General features: G+C 34.0%; 1 protein-coding gene across 3 annotated transcripts in view; it reads left to right on the forward strand.

Moving 5' to 3' along the window:
* The window catches only part of LOC129260656 (WD repeat-containing protein on Y chromosome-like), a 47,400-nt gene extending 26,660 nt beyond the window's left edge, over positions 1-20,740 (forward strand). For 2 of the 3 annotated variants that reach the window (XM_064114465.1, XM_064114466.1), the window contains exons 12-26: positions 1,659-1,764; positions 5,405-5,556; positions 10,239-10,341; positions 10,991-11,177; positions 11,640-11,800; positions 12,258-12,426; positions 13,549-13,641; positions 14,065-14,123; positions 14,474-14,552; positions 15,107-15,178; positions 15,701-15,740; positions 16,186-16,274; positions 17,229-17,503; positions 17,891-17,997; positions 18,360-20,740. In XM_064114465.1, the coding sequence (XP_063970535.1) occupies positions 1,659-1,764; positions 5,405-5,556; positions 10,239-10,341; positions 10,991-11,177; positions 11,640-11,800; positions 12,258-12,426; positions 13,549-13,641; positions 14,065-14,123; positions 14,474-14,552; positions 15,107-15,178; positions 15,701-15,740; positions 16,186-16,274; positions 17,229-17,503; positions 17,891-17,997; positions 18,360-18,513 (1,846 nt within the window). In that variant the 3' untranslated portion in view covers positions 18,514-20,740. The remainder of the gene's footprint in view (positions 1-1,658; positions 1,765-5,404; positions 5,557-10,238; positions 10,342-10,990; positions 11,178-11,639; positions 11,801-12,257; positions 12,427-13,548; positions 13,642-14,064; positions 14,124-14,473; positions 14,553-15,106; positions 15,179-15,700; positions 15,741-16,185; positions 16,275-17,228; positions 17,504-17,890; positions 17,998-18,359) is intronic. The other variant, XM_064114467.1, reaches the window with a different exon arrangement.
* The last annotated feature ends 297 nt before the right edge of the window (positions 20,741-21,037 follow it).

Consider the following 21,037-nt stretch of genomic DNA (forward strand, 5'->3'; position numbering starts at 1 on the left):
TGGGGATAATTCATTCCTTAGCCGTTAATCCTCTTAAATCCTCTTAAATCATTCATTGTGCATTGTGCAATTGGAGAATGAATGAAAAGGAGCATCGTTTATAGCCAATTGAATTCTTACTGAGCATCAATATTTAAGAATGTGAAGGCTGCCTTGCCAAATTTGAAAAGTAAGGATGAATAATAAACGTTGAAGTTCTACAAGGTAATGATCAATACCCAAATCATTGTAATAGTTCCAACTTTCTTTTAATAAGAAGGATATACATAAAATGGCAATTATGCAAAAAAATATTAATGTATTATTTTACTTTGATTTGACATGAATCATGATGAATGTATTAAAGTAATGTAATTTTTTTTCCATTCAGAAAATAAATGAGATTTGATAGGGCAGATGAAAGATGGGCCAAGGTTGAATAGAGGCTCCAGCAAGAATGAAAATCAGACTGAAAGAGTGAGAGAGAGGGTGAATTACTGAATTAACCCTAATAATAATATGTTTAATATATAATTTAGTAAATATTAATAGGTTTAATGTAAAATTTAGTAATTTAATAAAAAAAATTAAGTGCATAGAGAGTCTTTTTACTATTATGTGCTATATAAATTTATATTATTTCTCGCATAAATTAGCATAGATACTTGATACGATAATTCCTCTTGCAGCTCCAAAAAGCTAAACTGGAATGAACTTTGCAATATGTCGTGAAAGATTGGTGTCATAGTGAAGATCTCTATTTTACAATAAAAGGAGAGCGCGATGTGCAAGTAAAAACCTGGATACATCTTAAAGAACAAGAGATCCGGTTGGAGGCTGCAGATTTCTAATAATGGGAAGCGCAGCCTCTTTGAATGCTGGTAGACCTGCTTTGTATACAACTTCGCCAGGCAGGTGGTTCCATATTCGGATTGTCCTTAGATTAATTCATTTCAAAGAAGTAAAAGGACTTTCGTAAATATAGCTATACAACTTTTTAGATTATATAGAGTACATAATTCTTGACCCTTGTGCAAAATTTTGAGGCAATTGTGCGAATCGTGGCTGATATCTCGGGGGGGGGGGGGGCATAATGGCACCTCCCTGGTAATAACAAGCTTTGAAGTTTGAAATACCCTGGGAGTATTAGGGTTAAGGGAAGGTTAAAAAGGGAGAGAAAGAGAAAGATATAGAGATAGCAAGAAAGAGGAGGATTGAGGAATATTTCAATAAAGTCAGTGAGTGTGAAATGGTAAGAATAAAGATTTATCTAGAGCTAAGATGATGGTATTTCAACACTAGACTCCGATGAACAGATTACTTCAAAATCTGGCTGATTTGTTTGAGCAGAATGCACAAGAATTCTTTTGTACATTACTTTCAATATAGCGAATAACCTCTTATTAATCTTCCCTTATTATGTGAGTCTTTCTTTAGAAGTCTTCATTTGTACTTTGATATTGGTCGTGTGTAAATCCTTCAGGTTTCTGTTTGGAATCTGGTAACTACATTTACCTTTCTGAGCATTTTATGCAGAAATGCATCTGTTTTGGATTATTTACTGAAGTGATGAATTCCATTTTAGTCATTACTTGTTAATTGATCTAAGGTACATGCACAATTGATTTTATGATTTGAAATTAAAGTAAATTTTAGCTCTTTCTTCTTTTTAATTTCAGCAAGCCAACTGGAATGCTAAGAGGGCACAATGCACCAATCTTCTCTCTTTTCATAGCTCCAACAGAAAACAGAATCTACAGTATATCTCAGGATAAAACAATCAAAGTAAGTGTCTCTATAGATGTTGTATCTATCCCAATTTCTTTGTTTAAATGTGCTTTGCTTGTCCCCTGCCCCCCTCCCCCTTGCATCCCTTTCTTTTTCCTTGTGAATTGTGTGAATTGATTACTTGTATTAAACTAAGTATTTCATATATTTTCTTTTTATATTGTCTTTAAATCTTAGCTCTCCATGTACATACAGTTTATTTTTGTTTAGCTATTAGCCTGCCCTACCCCCTGCCTCTCCATCCACTCCTCTTCCCCCTCTCTTTCTGCAAGTTAAGTTTGTTTTTCAATTTGAATTATAAACATGTAACTGTTGGAACACATCCTCCATTGATTTTATAAGTTTGTAATTTCTCATTGATCATCTGTAGAATGTGTTATAACACATCTTCCATCCTTTTAGCATTAAGAGTTAAAAACAATCTTACAATTGATTTTAGATCTCCTTCTGAATTATCTTAGACTTACATAATTCATGTTACAGGGCCCTGTCCTTGTGAGAGGAACCATCAGCCCTGTAATTACCATTTAGAGTTGTCATCATAATCTTTATTGACAGATTCCCTAGAGGTGTGAAGGTGAAAATAATCATAGATTGATTTTTGTAATCATTCATAAGTCATCTTGTATTTGCTCATCTTTCTTCTTGTTTATCGACTAGACGACATGATGTTTCTCTTCCCATTACTTGTTGCCTGAAGTGTCTCCTTCCAGTAGTTATGCATCTCTTTCATTGTATTATTCATGTTCTAAAGGTGTGTGAGATGGAAGCCGGTATTGATCTTATTGTATTGGCGACACATAAGTACTTTGGCGGGCCTTTGCTCTGTATGCCCTGATCAATAAGATGGAAAAAATAAGTTAGCATAAATTTTATTGAAAGTAAAGACTGTGTAGTATACAATTATTTCTTCCAGTGTTTCACTGTGAGTGAATGTTCTCACTTATTATTTCTTATCATTATGAAGTACAGAAAAAGGAGGTTATAACCATAGATTCTACTCTATATTCTTTTGTTTCTCAAAAGAGACCAAGAAACATATAAAATTCTTTCTCAGCATTATTACTATTGATTGATGACATGAATTTGATGGTAATAAACACTTGTATATTGGAAATATAACTGCTGTTGACCTAGCAACATACAAGTAGCATTGTCACGCTTCTCTTTATTTTTATAATTAATTTTCATGATTGAAATGACACTTTAATAGCATAGAATGATTGAAATTAGACTGGCATAAACTATGGATGTCATTCTTCACTTCATTCACTGTATTATAATTTATCAAGATAATACTGTAGGTTAAATAATACCACAACTATTCATTTTAGATGATTTTTTTAATGCCACTTTAAGACAAAAGCAGAGTGTGAATGTGAAAGAAGGTCATTCATTCAATAGTATTTAAAACCACACAATCTTGATACAAACTGGAATGCTTCTTAAAGTTTGAAGGATTGAAAAAGGAAAAGATAATTATTGATTGATTCCTCTCATACCCATTTCAATAATCAATTTTTATGGTATTCAGAACAAAAGGTGGCTATACTCATTATTTTTCACTTGGATGAACTCTAATTTTCAGTAAAAACTCTTCTGTTATTTGTGTCACCTCTAATAGGATTATAAAATAAGTTACATGGTTGTTCTTAAAGTAATGGGTTCTTTATATCCAGTTTTGGCTCTCTATTTGGAACATTGTTCATTGAAGTCTTGTTTAATGAGTTTGGTGAATGAACTGGTTTGAATTGAGTTATGCATCACCTTCATTGTCTAAGGATGTATTTCATTTGAGTGTAGGATTTTTTTGATCGGTAAGTTTAAAGTACTTGATTTTGCACTTGAAGGGGAAGGTCACCCTGACAAAAAGTTTATTGAAAAATTAGCTGGGAAAAAAAAAATATTGCCAAGGGTTTGAGAAAAATCCATCAGAGAATGAAAAAAGTTATGAGAATTTTAATTGTTTGATTTGTGACGTCATATGCGAGCAGCTTTCCTGTATGGTAAAATATGGTAAAAAGTCAATGAATTGTCATTTTCTCATGAAATTGAAACTGGTTTTTACTGTACCTTCTGGGATTTGATATGAAAATTTTATGCGATATATATGCTTATTTTAGATACTTTATTAACCTTAACATTATCTTCTGTTATAGTGTATCTGCATTTATAAAAAAAAAAAAAGGGGGTGGCAAATTTCTTAACTCCTGTAGTTTTGTCTAGTATCCAATATTATAAGATTAAATACATCAGAGAGGAAGAGTGAATGATCTTTAAAGTTACTAAAAGAAGAAACATGCCAATTGTGAAAATTCTCTTGTTAATGACAGGGTGACAGATTAATCTATACGTCTTAATTAAGCAGGATTTACACAGGGAAGTGAAGAGAGTAATTATAAGAATCAATAAAATTACTCAAACATGTTCATAGCTACATGTATTAAGATATCTTTTGTCTGATCCTCAATTCATTCCCATACTCATACATAAATAAAACATTTATTAAAATGAAATCCTGCAAGAATTTAACATACCTTTTTATTGATTATACATACAAGTTAGGTGAGAAGATCTTACTATATTTACAAAAGATTAGAAATAAAACCTGTTCATCGGTTTTGATCTGTTTAGGGCTGAGGACACTGGCTTTTCACCCACTTCTAAAAGTATATATTTCCAATTGATCTGTTCACCCATTGTGAATTCCCAGTATGACGTCAGTCCAAAGAAGTTTATTGGTTGTTCCACATCTGTCTCAAGAGCCATAAAGAATAGGGTGTCACTTGGAGAAACTGTTTGGCAATTGTTCTTTTATCAAGTGGTCCATATCCAGATGCTCAAGAGGAAAGGAATCTATTGATTTCAAACTTCATGCCTTGTTGGAACTGATTGCCGAGGAAGTTCTAAAATAGCTTGTTCACACCTGTGTCTTACCGCTTCGTTTAATATGATCTTGTTGGGATTCAGAGCTGAAAGTGGGAGGTTGGGATGAAGTCTTCCTCTGCAGTGCCTCCACATTGGTTCCGTGTTGATGAGGCCGGTTACACTATTTGTTTCAAGTGAAGTATCCTAAATTTGATCCTTGATAATTTGGAAGTTTTATGCTCAAATGGACAATGATATTCTTTGTTGATCAGAAGGATTTTAACTTTGTCTTCCTTCTTGACTAGAAGAGGTTTCGTTCTTGTTCAGGTAATTTACTCATGCAATCTGTGAGTTATTTATTCACTTACCGTCTGTTGCTTTCAACTCGCCCAGAATCCTTGTAGATCATTTGTGTTCTTGTTGAGGTTTATCTCACAGCCTTTGAAGGGTGCCAGAATATTATATTTATGCTCTCTTGTACATCTCTTCTTGCATAAAATGCCATTTGAATTGATCTCTTCTCTTGTCTGTAGTCATGCATACCCTGATGCCCAAAAAATCATGCTGACATTTTGAAAATTGAAGATGTTTCAAATGTCAACTTAAAAGAATCTTCTATTTAGACATCTTATGCTACAAAATACATGTACCAGGTGTATAATGATTTCTTGAATGTGTACCAAACAGCACAACATGAAGGAATGTCACTCTCCTGAGTGGTTGCGTCTGTGTAAGTTCACCCTATGCTGTCATATGTTTTTCCTCTTAGGTGTGGGATACGAAAGACCAGGTTTGCATGCTGACGATTCGTCCTAAGACACACAAGATCAGAGGTGACTTACAAGCTGCTCACTACAATATAACATCAAAGGCATTCATCGTAGCTACAGACCAAATGGCAATGCTGACACACAGAGTAAAGTAAGTGCTACATCTGTTAGTAGACCGGCCAAAAGTCAAAAAGTGCTCTAGATAAGGATTCGACGGCAAAATTTGTTAATGCTTGGCATCCCAGCTAAAATTCTTGCAAAAATACCCAGGAATAGCGTACGGCCGGATGCCAAGCGCAATTTTGCGTGAAAGTGTCATTTTTAGCGTAAAAACTGAAAGAATGTCGAAAATCACGCATTTTGATATTTTGACGGATTATCATCATATTTTTAATTATCTTTGATATGAAATTATTTTTTATTCAGAGTTTCAAATTATAAGTCTCATAAATATGCATTTTAAATTTGAATATTACACACACACATATGGCACAGGGAAACATAAAACCGCGATTTCCTCAAAATAAAAGTTTGTGAAAACTATCAATAGTTTGAAGTTTATTTACGCAGCTTAAATTCTTCGATTTAACTGCGTTTATCCATCAAATGTATAGTAAATGTCCTAATGTCACAAATATTAAAAGAATTTTCAAGTAAGATGGAAGATATCTCACTTTATGTTATCCGAAAGGAGACAATGTGCATTTTACCAGGTGCGCATTTTGAAAGAAACATTGAAAATACCGTACATTATGTACATAATTACATGTATAAGTACATACTAAAGCGAGTTTTTAATTACATGTATAAGTGCATTCTAAAGCGAGTTTTTAATTGGATAGCACAATTTGTCAATTCTTTGCATCCCAGCTCAAATTCTTGCGGAAGTCCTGAGGAATAACGTACGGGCGGATGCCAAGCGCAATTTTGCGTGAAACTGTCATTTTTAGCGTAAAATCTGAAAGAATGTCGAAAATCACGCATTTTGATATTTTGACGGATTATTTTAATATTTTTGATTATCTTTGATATGCAATTATTTTTATTCAGAGTTTCAAATTATAAGTCTCATAAATATGCATTTCAAATTTGTATATTACACACACACATATGGCACAGGGAAACATAAAACCGCGATTTCCTCAAAATAAAAGTTTGTGAAAACTATCAATAGTTTAAAGTTTCTTACGCAACTTAAATTCTTCGATTTAATAGCGTTTCTCAATCGAATGTATAGTAAATGTCCTAATGCCACAAAAATTAAAAGAGTTTTCAAGTAAGATGGAATATATCTCATTTTATGTTATCCGAAAAGAGACAATGTGCATTTTACCAGGCGCGCATTTTGAAAGAAAAATTGAAAATACCGTACATTATGTACATAATTACATGTATAAGTACATACTAAAGCGAGTTTTTAATTGAATAGCACAATTTGTCAATTCTTTGCATCCCAGCTCAAATTCTTGCGGAAATACTGAGGAATAACGTACGGGCGGATGCCAAGTGCACTTTTGCGTGAAAGTATCATTTTTTGCGTGAAATCTGAAAGAATGTCGAAAATCACGCATTTTGATATTTTGACGAATTATCATCATATTTTTGATTATCTTTGATATGGGATTATTTTTATTCATAATTTCAAATTATAAATCTACTAAATATGCATTTCAATTTGGAATATTACACACACATATATGGCAATATGACATTAAAAAATCGTGATTTACTCAAAATAGAAGTTTGTGAACATTATCAATAGTTCTAAGTTTTTTTACAAGTTATTTTCTTCGATTTAAATTGGTTCATCTATTGAATATCGATCGTTTCTAATGTCACAAATATTAAAAGAATTTTCAAGTAAGATGGAAGAAATATTTTGCGAAAGGGGGCATGCAAAATTTAGCGGGGGGGGGGCATTTTGAATGTAAAATTGAAGATACTGTAAATTATCAACATAATTACATGAATAAGTACATACTTAAAACGAGTTACAAAATTTCTGGCCGCAACTGCCTCTTCCCCCCCCCTCCCCCCCCCCCCCCCGCTGCCTAAGGTCATGTATAGTGTCCGAAAGGATTACATGGAGCTGAAAGTGTCCCGTTTTCAAGATAATATACCACTAGCGTAAAGGGGGGGGGCTGCCCCCCGACGAGTCACAACTCATGCAGGAAATGTACCCCTGCCCCCCCCCCCTGGTTCCTTTAGTCCTGCTCTGCTATGCATGCAGGCGAGACATAAAATAGGTATTGTCGTGGCAACGGCCATATCTTTTTAGACTTTGATAATCCAATAATTGAAGTAAAATGTAGATTGACAAAGTAGTTTAAAAATGCTAATTCGATCGTTTTATTCATACATGTTTATTTTCTATGCACTAGCGTACCTACGGGGGGGGGGCAGAGGGGGCAGTCTGCCCCCCCCCCTGACGAGTCCCAATCCATGCAAAAGACGTATCCATGCCCCCCCCCCCCCCCCCGACGAGCTTGAAGACCTTTTTTGCCCCCCCCCCCCCTGACGAGCTTGAAGACCTTTTTTTTGCTCGTCAAATTTTTTGGCCGACGGTTTTGCCCCCCCCCCTGTGGAAAATCCTAGGTACGCTACTGTTTCTATGATTTTGGATATAGATATTCCTACAAAATTAATATTACCACGGTAACGGCAAATTAAATATCAGACCTATTTATGAATACCGCCACAGGTAGATTTTACGTTCAGCACCAATTAATTCGCGGAAATAGCAAGAAGATCGAACTCTACAAAAGTAAACATAATCCTATATACTATCATGACGAGTATCGCACTGATTAATATTAGTATGTGCAATATAGATGTAATATTGTGCGCTGTTTGTATTTTATCAGAAATGCGCATCCGATAAATGTACATTGTTATCTTTCGCATATAACATAAAATGATATATCTTGCATCTTATTTCAACATTTGTTTTCACTATATGTGCCATGACAACAATTATTATGTATTTATTCGGTTAGCGCTAAAATTGACGAAATTGAGATGCGGAACACAAACATTATACTATTGGTAGTTTTCACAAACTATTATTTTTAGTAAATCACGATTTTATATTTCATATTGCCATATATGTGTGTGTAATATTCCAAATTGAAATGCATATTTACTAGACTTATATTTTAAAACTCTGAATAAAAATAATTCCATATCAAAGATAATCAAAAATATGATGATAATCCGTCAAAATATCAAAATGCGTGATTTTCGACATTCTTTCAGATTTCACGCAAAAAATGATACTTTCACGCAAAAGTGCACTTGGCATCCGCCCGTACGTTATTCCTCAGTATTTCCGCAAGAATTTGAGCTGGGATGCAAAGAATTGACAAATTGTGCTATTCAATTAAAAACTCGCTTTAGTATGTACTTATACATGTAATTAAAAACCCGCTTTAGTATGTACTGATACATGTAATTATGTACATAATGTACGGTATTTTCAATTTTTCTTTCAAAATGCGCGCCTGGTAAAATGTACATTGTCTCCTTTCGGATAACATAAAATGAGATATATTCCATCTTACTTGAAAATTCTTTTAATTTTTGTGGCATTAGGACATTAACTATACATTCGATTGAGAAACGCTTTTAAATCGAAGAATTTAAGTTGCGTAAAAAACTTTAAACTATTGATAGTTTTCACAAACTTTTATTTTGAGGAAATCGCGGTTTTATGTTTCCCTGTGCCATATGTGTGTGTGTAATATTCAAATTTGAAATGCATATTTATGAGACTTATAATTTGAAACTCTGAATAAAAATAATTGTATATCAAAGATAATCAAAAATATTAAAATAATCCGTCAAAATATCAAAATGCGTGATTTTCGACATTCTTTCAGATTTTACGCCAAAAAAGACAGTTTCGCGCAAAATTGCGCTTGGCATCCGGCCGTACGCTATTCCTGGGTATTTTTGCAAGACTATTAGCTGGGATGCCAAGCATTAGCAAGCATTAACAAATTTTGCCGTCCAAAGTATAAAAAATCGTTTTGGCCGGTCTACTATGTATGGACAGTGCGAATTTGACCAAACTCAGGATCGTCAGTTTGGGTTTTCAAAGTTCTCAATAACCCTAAGTAAAGTCCTAGACTTAGACCTGGGCTCCGTAACACGAAGGTTACCGATTTATCGCTAAATGAAATGGCCTATCAAGATCATCCTTGCATGCACATTTTGCTCCGTAGACTGACTAGGAACCAATCAGAATTGTTCTTTCAAATTAGCGATCAATCGCTAACCTTTGTGTTACGGAGCCCAGGTCTCATGATTGTTATACCCGAACAAAGACTCTGTATCATGCTTACATGTTTCAAAGTGAAAACTTCGGTTATCTTCTGGTTGGTTAGTCTATCCATATTGCCCGTATATTCTTCTTGCAGTCATCATGACACTGATTACTTAACAAGTTCTAGGCTTGGTCTGGTGGTGTTATTGTAATTACTTTTCTTTATGAACAACAGTTCAATTGATTTCTTTTTGTGAAAGCTTTCAAAGATTTTGCCATAAATCTTGACTCTTATTATACAGTTATCCTGGTGTCCAATGTTACCCGAGCAAACCTCATTCAGTTTCGAAATATATGCCTACATTCTTGTTGAATTCCTGGTTTAATGCCTCTTTAATAGGATGCAGTATGACATTGATTGATAGCTCTTTATCATCAATTGAATTGGGGTCTGAGGGAATGGGTTCGGAACACAAATATGATCAAATGATCAAAGGGATCCTCTGTCTCAATTAGTTTTATCCCTGAAACTGTTTTCTTAATTTTCAATTTTTTATAATCTCATTTAGATCTTTAGAATTACGAGAAATCCCTACCACACACCGGACACCAATCCTCTGTGCGAGATATAACAGTGAGTTCAAGAACGTTGTAACAACATCTGATGCATCGGTAAGTGTAAGAGGCTCAATTTTATCTTTCCACCTTTATATTTTAATTTCTGTTAATAAACTTATGATGGATGAATTTGTATGACATCATAATATAAATAATGGGCCAAAGTAACTCCCACTTGGTATCTTTGAACAGTTTATACTCCTTGGCTGTACCAAAGGTACCTTTTTAGTTTTGTACTATATATCTTCACTGAATTATGTTACATGTTTAATAAATATAATATTTTTTTGCTAACTTAGTTGAATTTTATACATGATTTCTAAAGGAGACTATTGCCAGAGGCTTGCCAGAAATACTATCAAGTAATCTTAACAAAATGGATTCAATTTATTAAGTTAGTTGATTAGATACTTTTTTGATTCCCAGAAAATAATATCACTGAGTTAAAAAGCAAAGTAAACTGTGTCCCGTAATACAAAGGTATCGCTAAATGAAATGGCCTATCAAGATCATCTTTGAATGTGCATTTTTCTCAATAGACTGACAAGGAGCCAATCAGAATTTTTCTTTCAAATTAGTGATTAATCACTACCCTTTGTGCCCCAGGGCTCTGGTCTCTTGCTGAAAGTGAAACAAGAGGTCTCTATATAAAGAAAGTAATTATTTAGAAAATTAAACATTGTGAGTTACTTGAATTCTGCAGGTTGTCAAACTATGGGACTTTGAGACAGGCCACCTCGTCTTTGAGTTCTCTCAAGCTCACAACAACAGCGCCATCACAGCTCTGACCTTTGATAACACTGGACGAAGGTTAATAACAGGAGGAAGGGACGGCAGGCTGAAAATTTGGAACTACAACAATGGCCATTGTCTCAAGATGCTAGAGAAAGGTAAAGCAGTGCTTTAAAAAATAATAGTCTTCACTTTTGTGTTAAAAAATGTTCTAATAAGACATGATTCCAATTTATGGTTCCTTTATCTCATTTATACAAAACAAATAATAATATAGGATTTGCATAGTGCACATATCCACCTTGCTAGGTGATGTGATAGTGATGTTTTGTTGAAATTGGGCAATGGATTTAGCTCAATTTAATAATTACTTGTATGATATATATACTCTAGTCAAATATGAAATACTGCCCCCTAGAAATTAGTGCTCTGGGTATTGACAAGGCTACCCTGTTGAAATAAAAAGAAATCAATATAGAAAAAAAATAAAACCACATAATTACAATGAATAGGACACCAGAGTGGAATAGTTGTAGTTGTTACAGTAATTATGCTAATAAAGTTGGAACAATAAGGACTGATTTTGTTTGCAAATATTTCTTTGAAATTCTTCTAATCAGCTGATGGCAATGATGAAGTGACAGATGTTGTGTATATCGAGATGAACAAGAACCGTTATGTGATCTCGGTAGGATGGGATAGGTCTATCAATGTCTACACAGACTCTAGTGAAGACTTCAGACACATACAGAGACCCATGCCACGATGGACCGATGATGAGGTAACTATCTCATAATCTTCTCTTGTATGAAGTAGTAGATATTAGTCGCCAGTTTTTTGTTTCCTAAAATGCAAATATTGTCTTAGTCTTTGGCGTATAAAACACATGATAAGGCAATGGATGATAGTGATAATCTTAGTAAAAAAACTAAAAAGTAGGTTTCCATTACACACACTACAGTATACATATAAAACATAGCAACCACATGTTTAACACTCTGAACAGGTTTGATCAGCAGTGCACTGTCTTGTTTTATTGGATTTTGCCTCGATTTTAAGGAGTGTATATATCATAATTCAAATATTTGTTGCCAAAAAGTAGGTTTCTATAAAAAAAATTCTGTAATACATATCAAGGTAAACTTGGGACAATGGTTAATAATGTCAAAGGTCAGTGATTAAAATCAACAGTCCATTGTGGAATTATTATTTTGTAATAATGTTTTTTTATTTTGCAGAAAAATGGTCACCAGGAAGACATTTTGTCTGTCTCTGCCTGTCCACCATCCCTCCTAGCTACATCCAGCTATGATGGAGAGATTATTGTCTGGAATCTAGTCTCAGGATACGCTTACTCTCACATACAGAGCACCAAGTACTTTGATGATCATGATGAGAGATACAAAGGTACAAGTCATTCATTCATTTCATTTGATATAAAGTCATACATCTGATGATAATGATCATCCACTGAATTTGGGTAGGGTAACTTATCTGTTTTAAAACCTTCAAAGGAGCACATTTCTCCAAAGTTGACACTCAGATAAATTCATTTGTCCATAAAGTAAATTTATTTTGTTTGTATTACTGGGGAGCATTCCAACCAGAGTTCCAAGACTCAATTGCTAGGCATACTACATACAGGCTTTCACGTCCTACTGGGTACCCATTTAACACCTGGGTGGAGAGTGTCAAAGTGTGGATTGACACCTTGCCAAAGGACGCTAGGCTGCGGTAGGATCAAACACTTAACCCTCTGATTAAAAGGCAAGAGTCACAACTGCTAGGGCATGATGGATGGTTATATGGAAACAGAAATGCCCAATAAATGACATTCATGAAGGGAATTAGGGGATAGCAAATGAGTATCTTGCCAAAATTATGATTTTTTAGTGTAACAAGAAAGTAAGTCGGTGGTGGTTGAAAGTTATGAATGACTGGTGATTGGCAGTGCGTGCCAATGTGTGAAATGCGTGCCAAAATTTTCCACATGTTGAAAATTTTGGCACGCATTACGCAACCAATGTGCAACCTAGTCGTGCCACTGCCTACCACTGCGTGGCATCGAAATGGAAATTTTGTGGCGCAAAACATAGTTGGCACACCTTCCCCCCCCCTCCCCCCCCCCCCGGGGGGAGGGGGGAGTGGCACACAGTTCACGACTAGTTCACGACAGGGTTGCGCATAGGCTAAGCATAATTCACAAATGATATGCGCAAAATTTTGAGTGCAGACCACGTGATAAGTGTAAGTCGGCCTAATCAACGAACGTAGAGGGTGTCAACACTAGAAAGTTGGAATATTTAAATTTGCGTTAGATATGTCACAGAATAGTGTCAAGAAATTTGCTTAAAGCACGTCGGGACAGTGCGTGAACACTGCATGAACTATGCGCAAACATGTCGTGAACGTGTTGAGACAATGCATCAACTGATATAGCCAAGTCGTGCCATACTGTCATGCATCAATGCGGGGCAATTCGGGCACCACAATGTGTGCAAGTGTTAATTCTTATGTCCCTTTTAATAGCTGATGGTGATGAGAGTATTTCCAAGGTTCTCTTCATTCCTTCAAGACGAACTCATAAAGGGGCAGCTCAACTTGTAGCCAGTGGACCCAGAGGTTAGCTTTACTTATCTTTCTTCTCAAGTTTTATTCTGTCATCTTTCACAAGTATGTAGCTTTTATATTGTTGTCACAGTATATGTTCTCTTTATATGTTTAATCTAGGCATAATAAATGTATATTGAATCTCCAAATCTTGGTGGAGAAAACCCTGTATCTCTCAGATGTCACTTTTTCAGAGAGCCAAAAGATAAAGGCTAGTTGTAACTTTCATGTCAATTGTAATATAAGTTGAAAATATCTAAACTTCCAAAGCTGAGTACACTTTCTGTTTTCTTAGAATCTACTACATTTGATGCAACATGCATAACCTTTGGTAAAGTAAAAACAATAGTTGTAAGGCAGTGACATCTATAATTGCACCAACAGGTGTCAGATTTTATATTTTTCCTAATTTTTTGAAATTTGTTTATTTTTCAGGTTGTATCCATTTCTGGAATGTGTACAACAATGGCCAGCTGTATGGTAGATTCAATTGTGTAAGTTTCTATTCAAATATTCAAACTATTTCATTGACTTACTGCTGATGCGAAGTAGAATACAAAGTTTCCCCCTATTCATATTTGCCCTACAGAAAATAGTCCTTTTTATGTGCAAACATGTTTTCAGACATGACAAAGTAAGCATGAAAATAACCCATAAGCAATACTAGTATATCTCAGGAAATAAATCAAGACATAAGTGTCATTCTCTTGAATTTTGAGGAGATATTTTAAGGGGTTCTTATTTTTGACAATTTTGTCATGTAAATATGATTGATTGGTTACGCTATTTATGTTGTTTATGATGTCATTCAAGAGTATACTATTATCATCACTATTATTTACAGGTAAAGAAGAAAGGAGCTTCGGTCAACTGTATGCAGCTTTCTAATGATGATTTAACTCTCTTCACTGGTGACTCATTAGGTATGTCTGCATTGTAACATTTTCAATATTCATGTGAGTGGCTTATTATATTTTGTCATCGTGAATGACCAATTCTGAACAGTCATCTTGCAGAAAATATCAGCATCCTTGAAGAATATTGTAACAAGAGATTTTGAATCATAATATAATATCAATGTTATGATGTCACGTTTCTTTGTTAGAGCATAGCGATGATGATAAGCTTTTCTTTTCCAACTTGAAAATCACATGAAGGGTAATTTGTTTAATAATCCACAAATAGTTCTAATTGACATGTTTATACATGTACTTTGTATATTGGTTGTAATTATTTTTACTAACATTTTGACTGATCATATGATTGATGGATGGATGTAGATTTTCTAGTTAAAGGTTTTGTTCTGTAGTTAAATGCCGACTGATTAATGTTAAAGAAATTTATAATTTCATTAATATACAACAGCAAAGATAATTTATTTTCTCTTCAAGCTTTTATTTGTTTGATTTGGTTCTACATCAGTATTTTTAATCTTCTGATTCACACATTCACTTTTATTTATTATTTTTAAACCTAGGTTTCGTTTCTGTCTGGGATATTGATCATTATTGCCTTGACCGCCCTGAAAACATTGAAGAAGCTCCTGAATGTAAGTGTCATAACATTTCCTTATCTATAAAATGTCTTTTATGTTCTTTAATGTCAATTCTCATGGTAATTATCATTAATCAGAAACATTTGGCTATCATGTATTTTCTTTAAGTCTTAACAATTTCATTTACTTTTATGTTTTTTTTTTTTTTGGGGGGGGGTGGTGGTGTTGGTTCTGAATATGAATATGGATCATTTGTTTGGAATTTCCTCCAATTCTACACTTGAATTTAAGTCCCAGGTAAAGTGCCTACATGAACCAATTCTTTATCTCCAAATTTAAAGGTAATCAAGAAACATTTTGGCTGTTACATTGTAATTTCTATGAGTCTTAATTCTAATTACTGCTGTATTTCTTTAAGTAAATTGTAAAGCATACATCCGGGATTTTCTTTCTGATTTTCATTTTATTTATTTATTTTTTTGAGGGGGGTCTGATTCTCAGTATCCCTTCAATTAACTCCTTAGACTTAAAAGTTTTATCGTGTCTAAGTAATTACACTGTTCATTTATTTTCCAGTGTTGGGGTCATGGAGAGGTCATATCCAGAGCATTACAAGGTTTGTCCACTTAACTTTGCAATAATTAAGTTTAATTAAGGATGAATTCAAACCAATACCTATGTCTCTAATGTAAATCATATTGCATTTTGAACAGTTGGTAGTGCTTTTCTCCTTCTTAGCAGTTGAAACTTTGCTATCTTAAGTAACTTTCATTACTTATATTTGAGATATTTCTCAATGATTGTTGAGGTTTTGAAACTAATCTTAATTGAAATGTATTAGACACAGATCAGAATGAAGGTATTTCCAATTGTGAATATTTTAACTGAAATATTGTGTAGTTCCATCTGTATTACAATTATGTAGAATCTGATCAGTAAATACACTTTTTTAATGCAGATTTTATTAACAATTACAACTTCTTCCAATTAAAACTGCTTTCCATTTAAACTCATAGAGCTATGTGAAATTTGATTATTGTTGATTTCTTATCCATTTGCAGTATGAACCTTGTTGAAGAACGTAGCGTTCTAATCACATCATCACTGGACTGTACTGTACGGCTTTGGACAACAGAGGGCCATTATGTTGGTAAGAAAAAATGACTCTTATGTTGCTCTAAACAATCTTTTTTTGGGTTGATGTGGGGGCATACAGTCATTTATGTAGGCCTTTGATTTTTATATTGATAGTACCAAGTTCAAGAAAGTTGTTTGTCCCCCTTACTGTATTATATGGGCAAAGAGCATTTTAATATGCAGTCCCTCAACTATAGAACAAACTTCCAGATAATATTAATGAATGTTGCTCTCTCAATCTATTCAAGCCAAAAAGTATTACCTTTTCCAAAGATAATTTTTGTGATTAGTGATGCATGGTATGGTAAGTTCCAATGTATGATTGTGTTTTGTTCTCTCTTTTTCATTCTACCTTTTCAGAGTGCTAAGAGACTTCATTGTAATTTGCACTATATAAAAATCATACTTGAATTCCCTGTTGCATGCCATATTTAACACATCTCTGCATTGATCGGATTGTGCTCAGGAGGTGTGCACTATTGCATATTCATCAATCAGATAATATTATGTCAGTGTTGGCATTTAAGCATGACTTAAAATCATACTTAAACTCTTAGTGAAACAGCCCTTTGGCGTCCTGTTATGCATATTCCAATTGAATTCAATAAGACATAATGGCCGGTATTCTGATGTCAGGTTTAACTTAGACCGTGGTCTAACTCTGCTAAAATTATGGAAAGCCAAACATGTCAAAATTCTCCTTACATTGCATGTTTCTTATGCTTAATGTGCTCTTTCCTAACTTGTGAATGGTGAAGAAAGTTATCTTATCTATCTTTCAGAAACAGTTAAGAATGATTAGCAAAAAATGAGCTGATATATTTATATTATATTGTTAAAGATTTATTCAACTATTGGCTGTCCATAGTTAAACCTGACTTCAGAATTTGGGCCAATGGGTTTATTATATAAAAAGGTAATTGCTATAAGGGCAGGTCTAATTGTATAATGTGTCCCCTCATCTTAGGTACGTTTGGTCAAGATGAGCCTTGGGATATCTTCAATCCAACCACCTTCAAACATCCTATGGTCCCTTACGATGTCCTGGTAGATCCCCAGAGCATGCCAAACCACCCCATCTTTGATCAGAAGTCGACATCGTCGTTGTCAGAGTACATCTGCGATGAATCCCTGGATGATGGCCAGGCCGGTGGGGATGAAGACATACTGGATGATGGAAGTAGTCAGGGGGATGAGAATGGAGAAAAGGAGGAAGTGGAAGAAAGAGAGGATGACAAGAAGGTAAGATTGATGAATCTGAACTCTCAACTATGGAAAGCCAGAAACAGCATAATTTGTCATCTACAATGCATTCAAGCATGCTTGAAGAATGATATATGCCTTTGCATGTATCATCAATTTCACCAATCAGTATGCTCTATTTTGTCAAAAAGGAACACTACACCTTGTTGATGAATCATGGTTTATTACCTTTCCACGTTTAAAAATCACACATTTAGTTTTTTTTTTAATACTCATAATGATTTTTAGGGTCACCTTTCCCCTCCTCAGCTAAAACACTGGATGTGCCTGACATTGATTAATTCAATATAAATTAAATAATCATTGTACAAGGCTAGTATCCATTAAACAAATAATTTGTTACTTATATTTCTGTCTTTTATTCAGAGTGAATCTACTAGCTACATCAGCACTAATGAGAAGTTTGTTTATGATGATGAGATGATTGCTGCAGAACTCAAGAAGAAACCATTCAATAGGGGCTCTGGTAAAAGGTAAGTTAATTTGTTACGATGGCCTGTGATGATGATGATGTTGGTGGTAAATGCGGTGACAAAGATGACAATGACTGATGAAAATAACAATATTGATGACAAAGGAATGGTGGTGACCGTAACGATGACTGTGATGCTGAAAATGATTTTGGTGTAGACAGTGGTGGTGATGATATTAATGGTGAAGATGAGAGTAGGACCAGAAGATTTATCTTTTGATTTTGAGTTCCTTTAATCAGTTTTACAAAAAGGAAAATAATTCCAATTTGCAATTTGAATAGATAGAATTAAAATAACATCGTCTCTGTAATCATACTCTGTGTTGAAAAGCATAGTCATTTATGTGTATTATTTTTCTTCAGATTGCGGCATGAAAAGCTCCGGTCTATGCCCAAGGAGAGGGCTGTCACCAGCGCCTACCAGACCCTCAAGTGCTTTGACCTGGAGGACACGCCCCCTCTCTCACCCCCTACCAAGAGCAAAGATAAGACCAGTGATCCTTTCACATTCTCGTGATGTGAGACTGGTCAATCAGACTAAACTCTAAGGTCATTCCATGAACTTTTCACCTTCTCAGAGCGAAAACGTAAAGCGATCCTTCCACTTTTTAGTTATGAAAAGTTTGGTGAACTTGTCACCAAGAGAAATGAAGGTCAAAGGTCACTTTTGAACTCTCATAGAGATGGATGATATTTGACTCTATAGGATCTCATTCTACAATGCAGGCTGGAAAGTTAATGGCTCTGTTTACTTCTTGTGAATGTCAGCTATGCATGTAAAGCCTTCCAGTTGATTGACATTGACATTACATCGTATTCATTTGTCATAGAATGACAATTAGAAAGTTAAGGAGATTATTTTACTTTGATAATGACCAGTCACTGGTAGGACATACAACCATCCTGTACTTAGTGGATTCTAATAATAAACTATTACCTTGAGATGACAATCAATAAAATATATTTTTGTAAAGTACATCAAGCTTGGTTTCTTTCAGGTCAAATATAGTATGGCATTGTTTTCATTGTAGCATATAAATAATAACCTAATCATGAAATACATTGTTTGCAGGTATGTTATCACAATTATCGTATTCTGGGTATATGTTTTTTTAAATATTTAATCCAAAGTTTATCCGTCCATCGGCATTGTCCTGTAAAATTTTAGAATAAGATAAAATCATATAAGTACAATGTATTGCAAGCCTTTATTAAAGAGTTAAAACTGATTTTATATGTTCTGACATTACATTCTTCCGTCCATCAAAGAATTATTCAAGCTGATGAAGCATTTCGACACTGACAAAAAAAACATTTGCCTTTAGAATGGTTGCAATATACTTTGAATTTTGGCCATATTTAGTGGAAGGAGGCATACACACAGCCATTTTAATACCCTCTAATAAAAATAATCATAAAACATTTTTAATAATGTGGATTTACACCTGAGAAATTCAACCACCTCATTTCATAATAATAGTTTTTTTTTTTAATTATTATTCTAAATGGCCTAGTCTATGCATTAAAAAGGGCTCATGAAATCAGGATTCATTTCATCATAATCGGCATAATGCAAGTACATTTGTTTTAAATGGTTTAATTTTATGATAATTCTGTTACCATGGTTTAATACCAGAATATCATGAAAGTTGTTGAAATGAAAGAGTTAAGGTGATAAGACTGACACATATTTTCCTTGTATTTAGTAGTGCAAAGAAGGCAAGTTACAAAACAGGCTCACAAGGTCACAAACCCTAAATATGTTAGTAACAGAATTTCATTGCTCATATTGCAATGTCCAGCATTGTTGGACATTGCTATGGACTCATCAGGGAAATGTATTATGAAGCATCTCTGATTCAAGCACTTCAGTAGCTTAAAATCGCCATTCATTTCATGAACAGATGACATTCTGAAGAAATGTTTGTTTGGAATATACAACTTAAACAACTATAGTGTTTGATCTAGAAAAAAAAAATATTTATTCATATTGCTTATTGATGACAAACATTGATGTTCTAATGCTCTTTCTTACTATCAATCTCAATTCAATTTACAATATGAAGTAATGACTTCTTATTAACAATAATAGGGTCTAAATGTTCACAAAAATTTGATTTGGCTGGAAATCAAAATATGTACTTTAACTATGAAATTTCAGTTAGAACCATGAATTGGACATTGAATATATACTGTTCAGCTCCGATTCTAAAAGCTTAAATCAGTTTGATAAATTATAATATAATTGTGACCAGACATGAAATCACCAATATTTTGCTGACCTTAACACCAAGAGTAGAATCTGTTGATATTATTGTAGAGTTAATTTGAAATTGAAAAAAGGTTGCTCTTGTATGAGCATTTCAATATTAAAATGCTGAATTCATTTCACATGATGAAAAAATTTCAAATTTTGTTTATGAATATTCATATAATAATGAATAATGTACTTTGTTTCATTTTGATTTTCATTTATACATAATCGGGACTGTGTAATATGTGTGTCTTTTTAAGAAGTGCTTTGAATATTATATTTATCAGTACAAACTTATGCACTTTTTGTAATTCAAGTCTATGCAGAATTGTGTATAGATAATTTCACTGGCAGCATGTAAATATTCTTGATTGGTTGTATCATATTCAGGCATTATTATTTTCAATTTAATGTGTTCAGTGTATGTTATTCAATATGATGTAGTTGGTCAGTGCCTTAATAGAAATAAACATATTTCATATACTCTAAATTATTTGTAAATGATGGATTTATGTGCATAAGTAAATTAATTATAGATAGGGCAAATAAAGCAATTGCATGAGAATTGGAAGGAGAAGTGTTCTGCGAGTCGTTTGCCTTTCAACCAAATGTGTTACACAAGATAGGAGCAGAAATCAATGGTTTCATGACATTTGCTCTGGCAACAATTGCTCTGCTGTAAATTCCACACACTAATCGAATGACCAACTCTGACCCTAGGCTTAACACTATGCTCTACCCTTAACCTAACATAAACTCCTATTGCAACCCTAACCCTACATCCGAC

Source organism: Lytechinus pictus, unplaced genomic scaffold (genome assembly GCF_037042905.1).
Source record: "Lytechinus pictus isolate F3 Inbred unplaced genomic scaffold, Lp3.0 scaffold_19, whole genome shotgun sequence".
Lineage (NCBI taxonomy): Eukaryota > Metazoa > Echinodermata > Echinoidea > Temnopleuroida > Toxopneustidae > Lytechinus > Lytechinus pictus.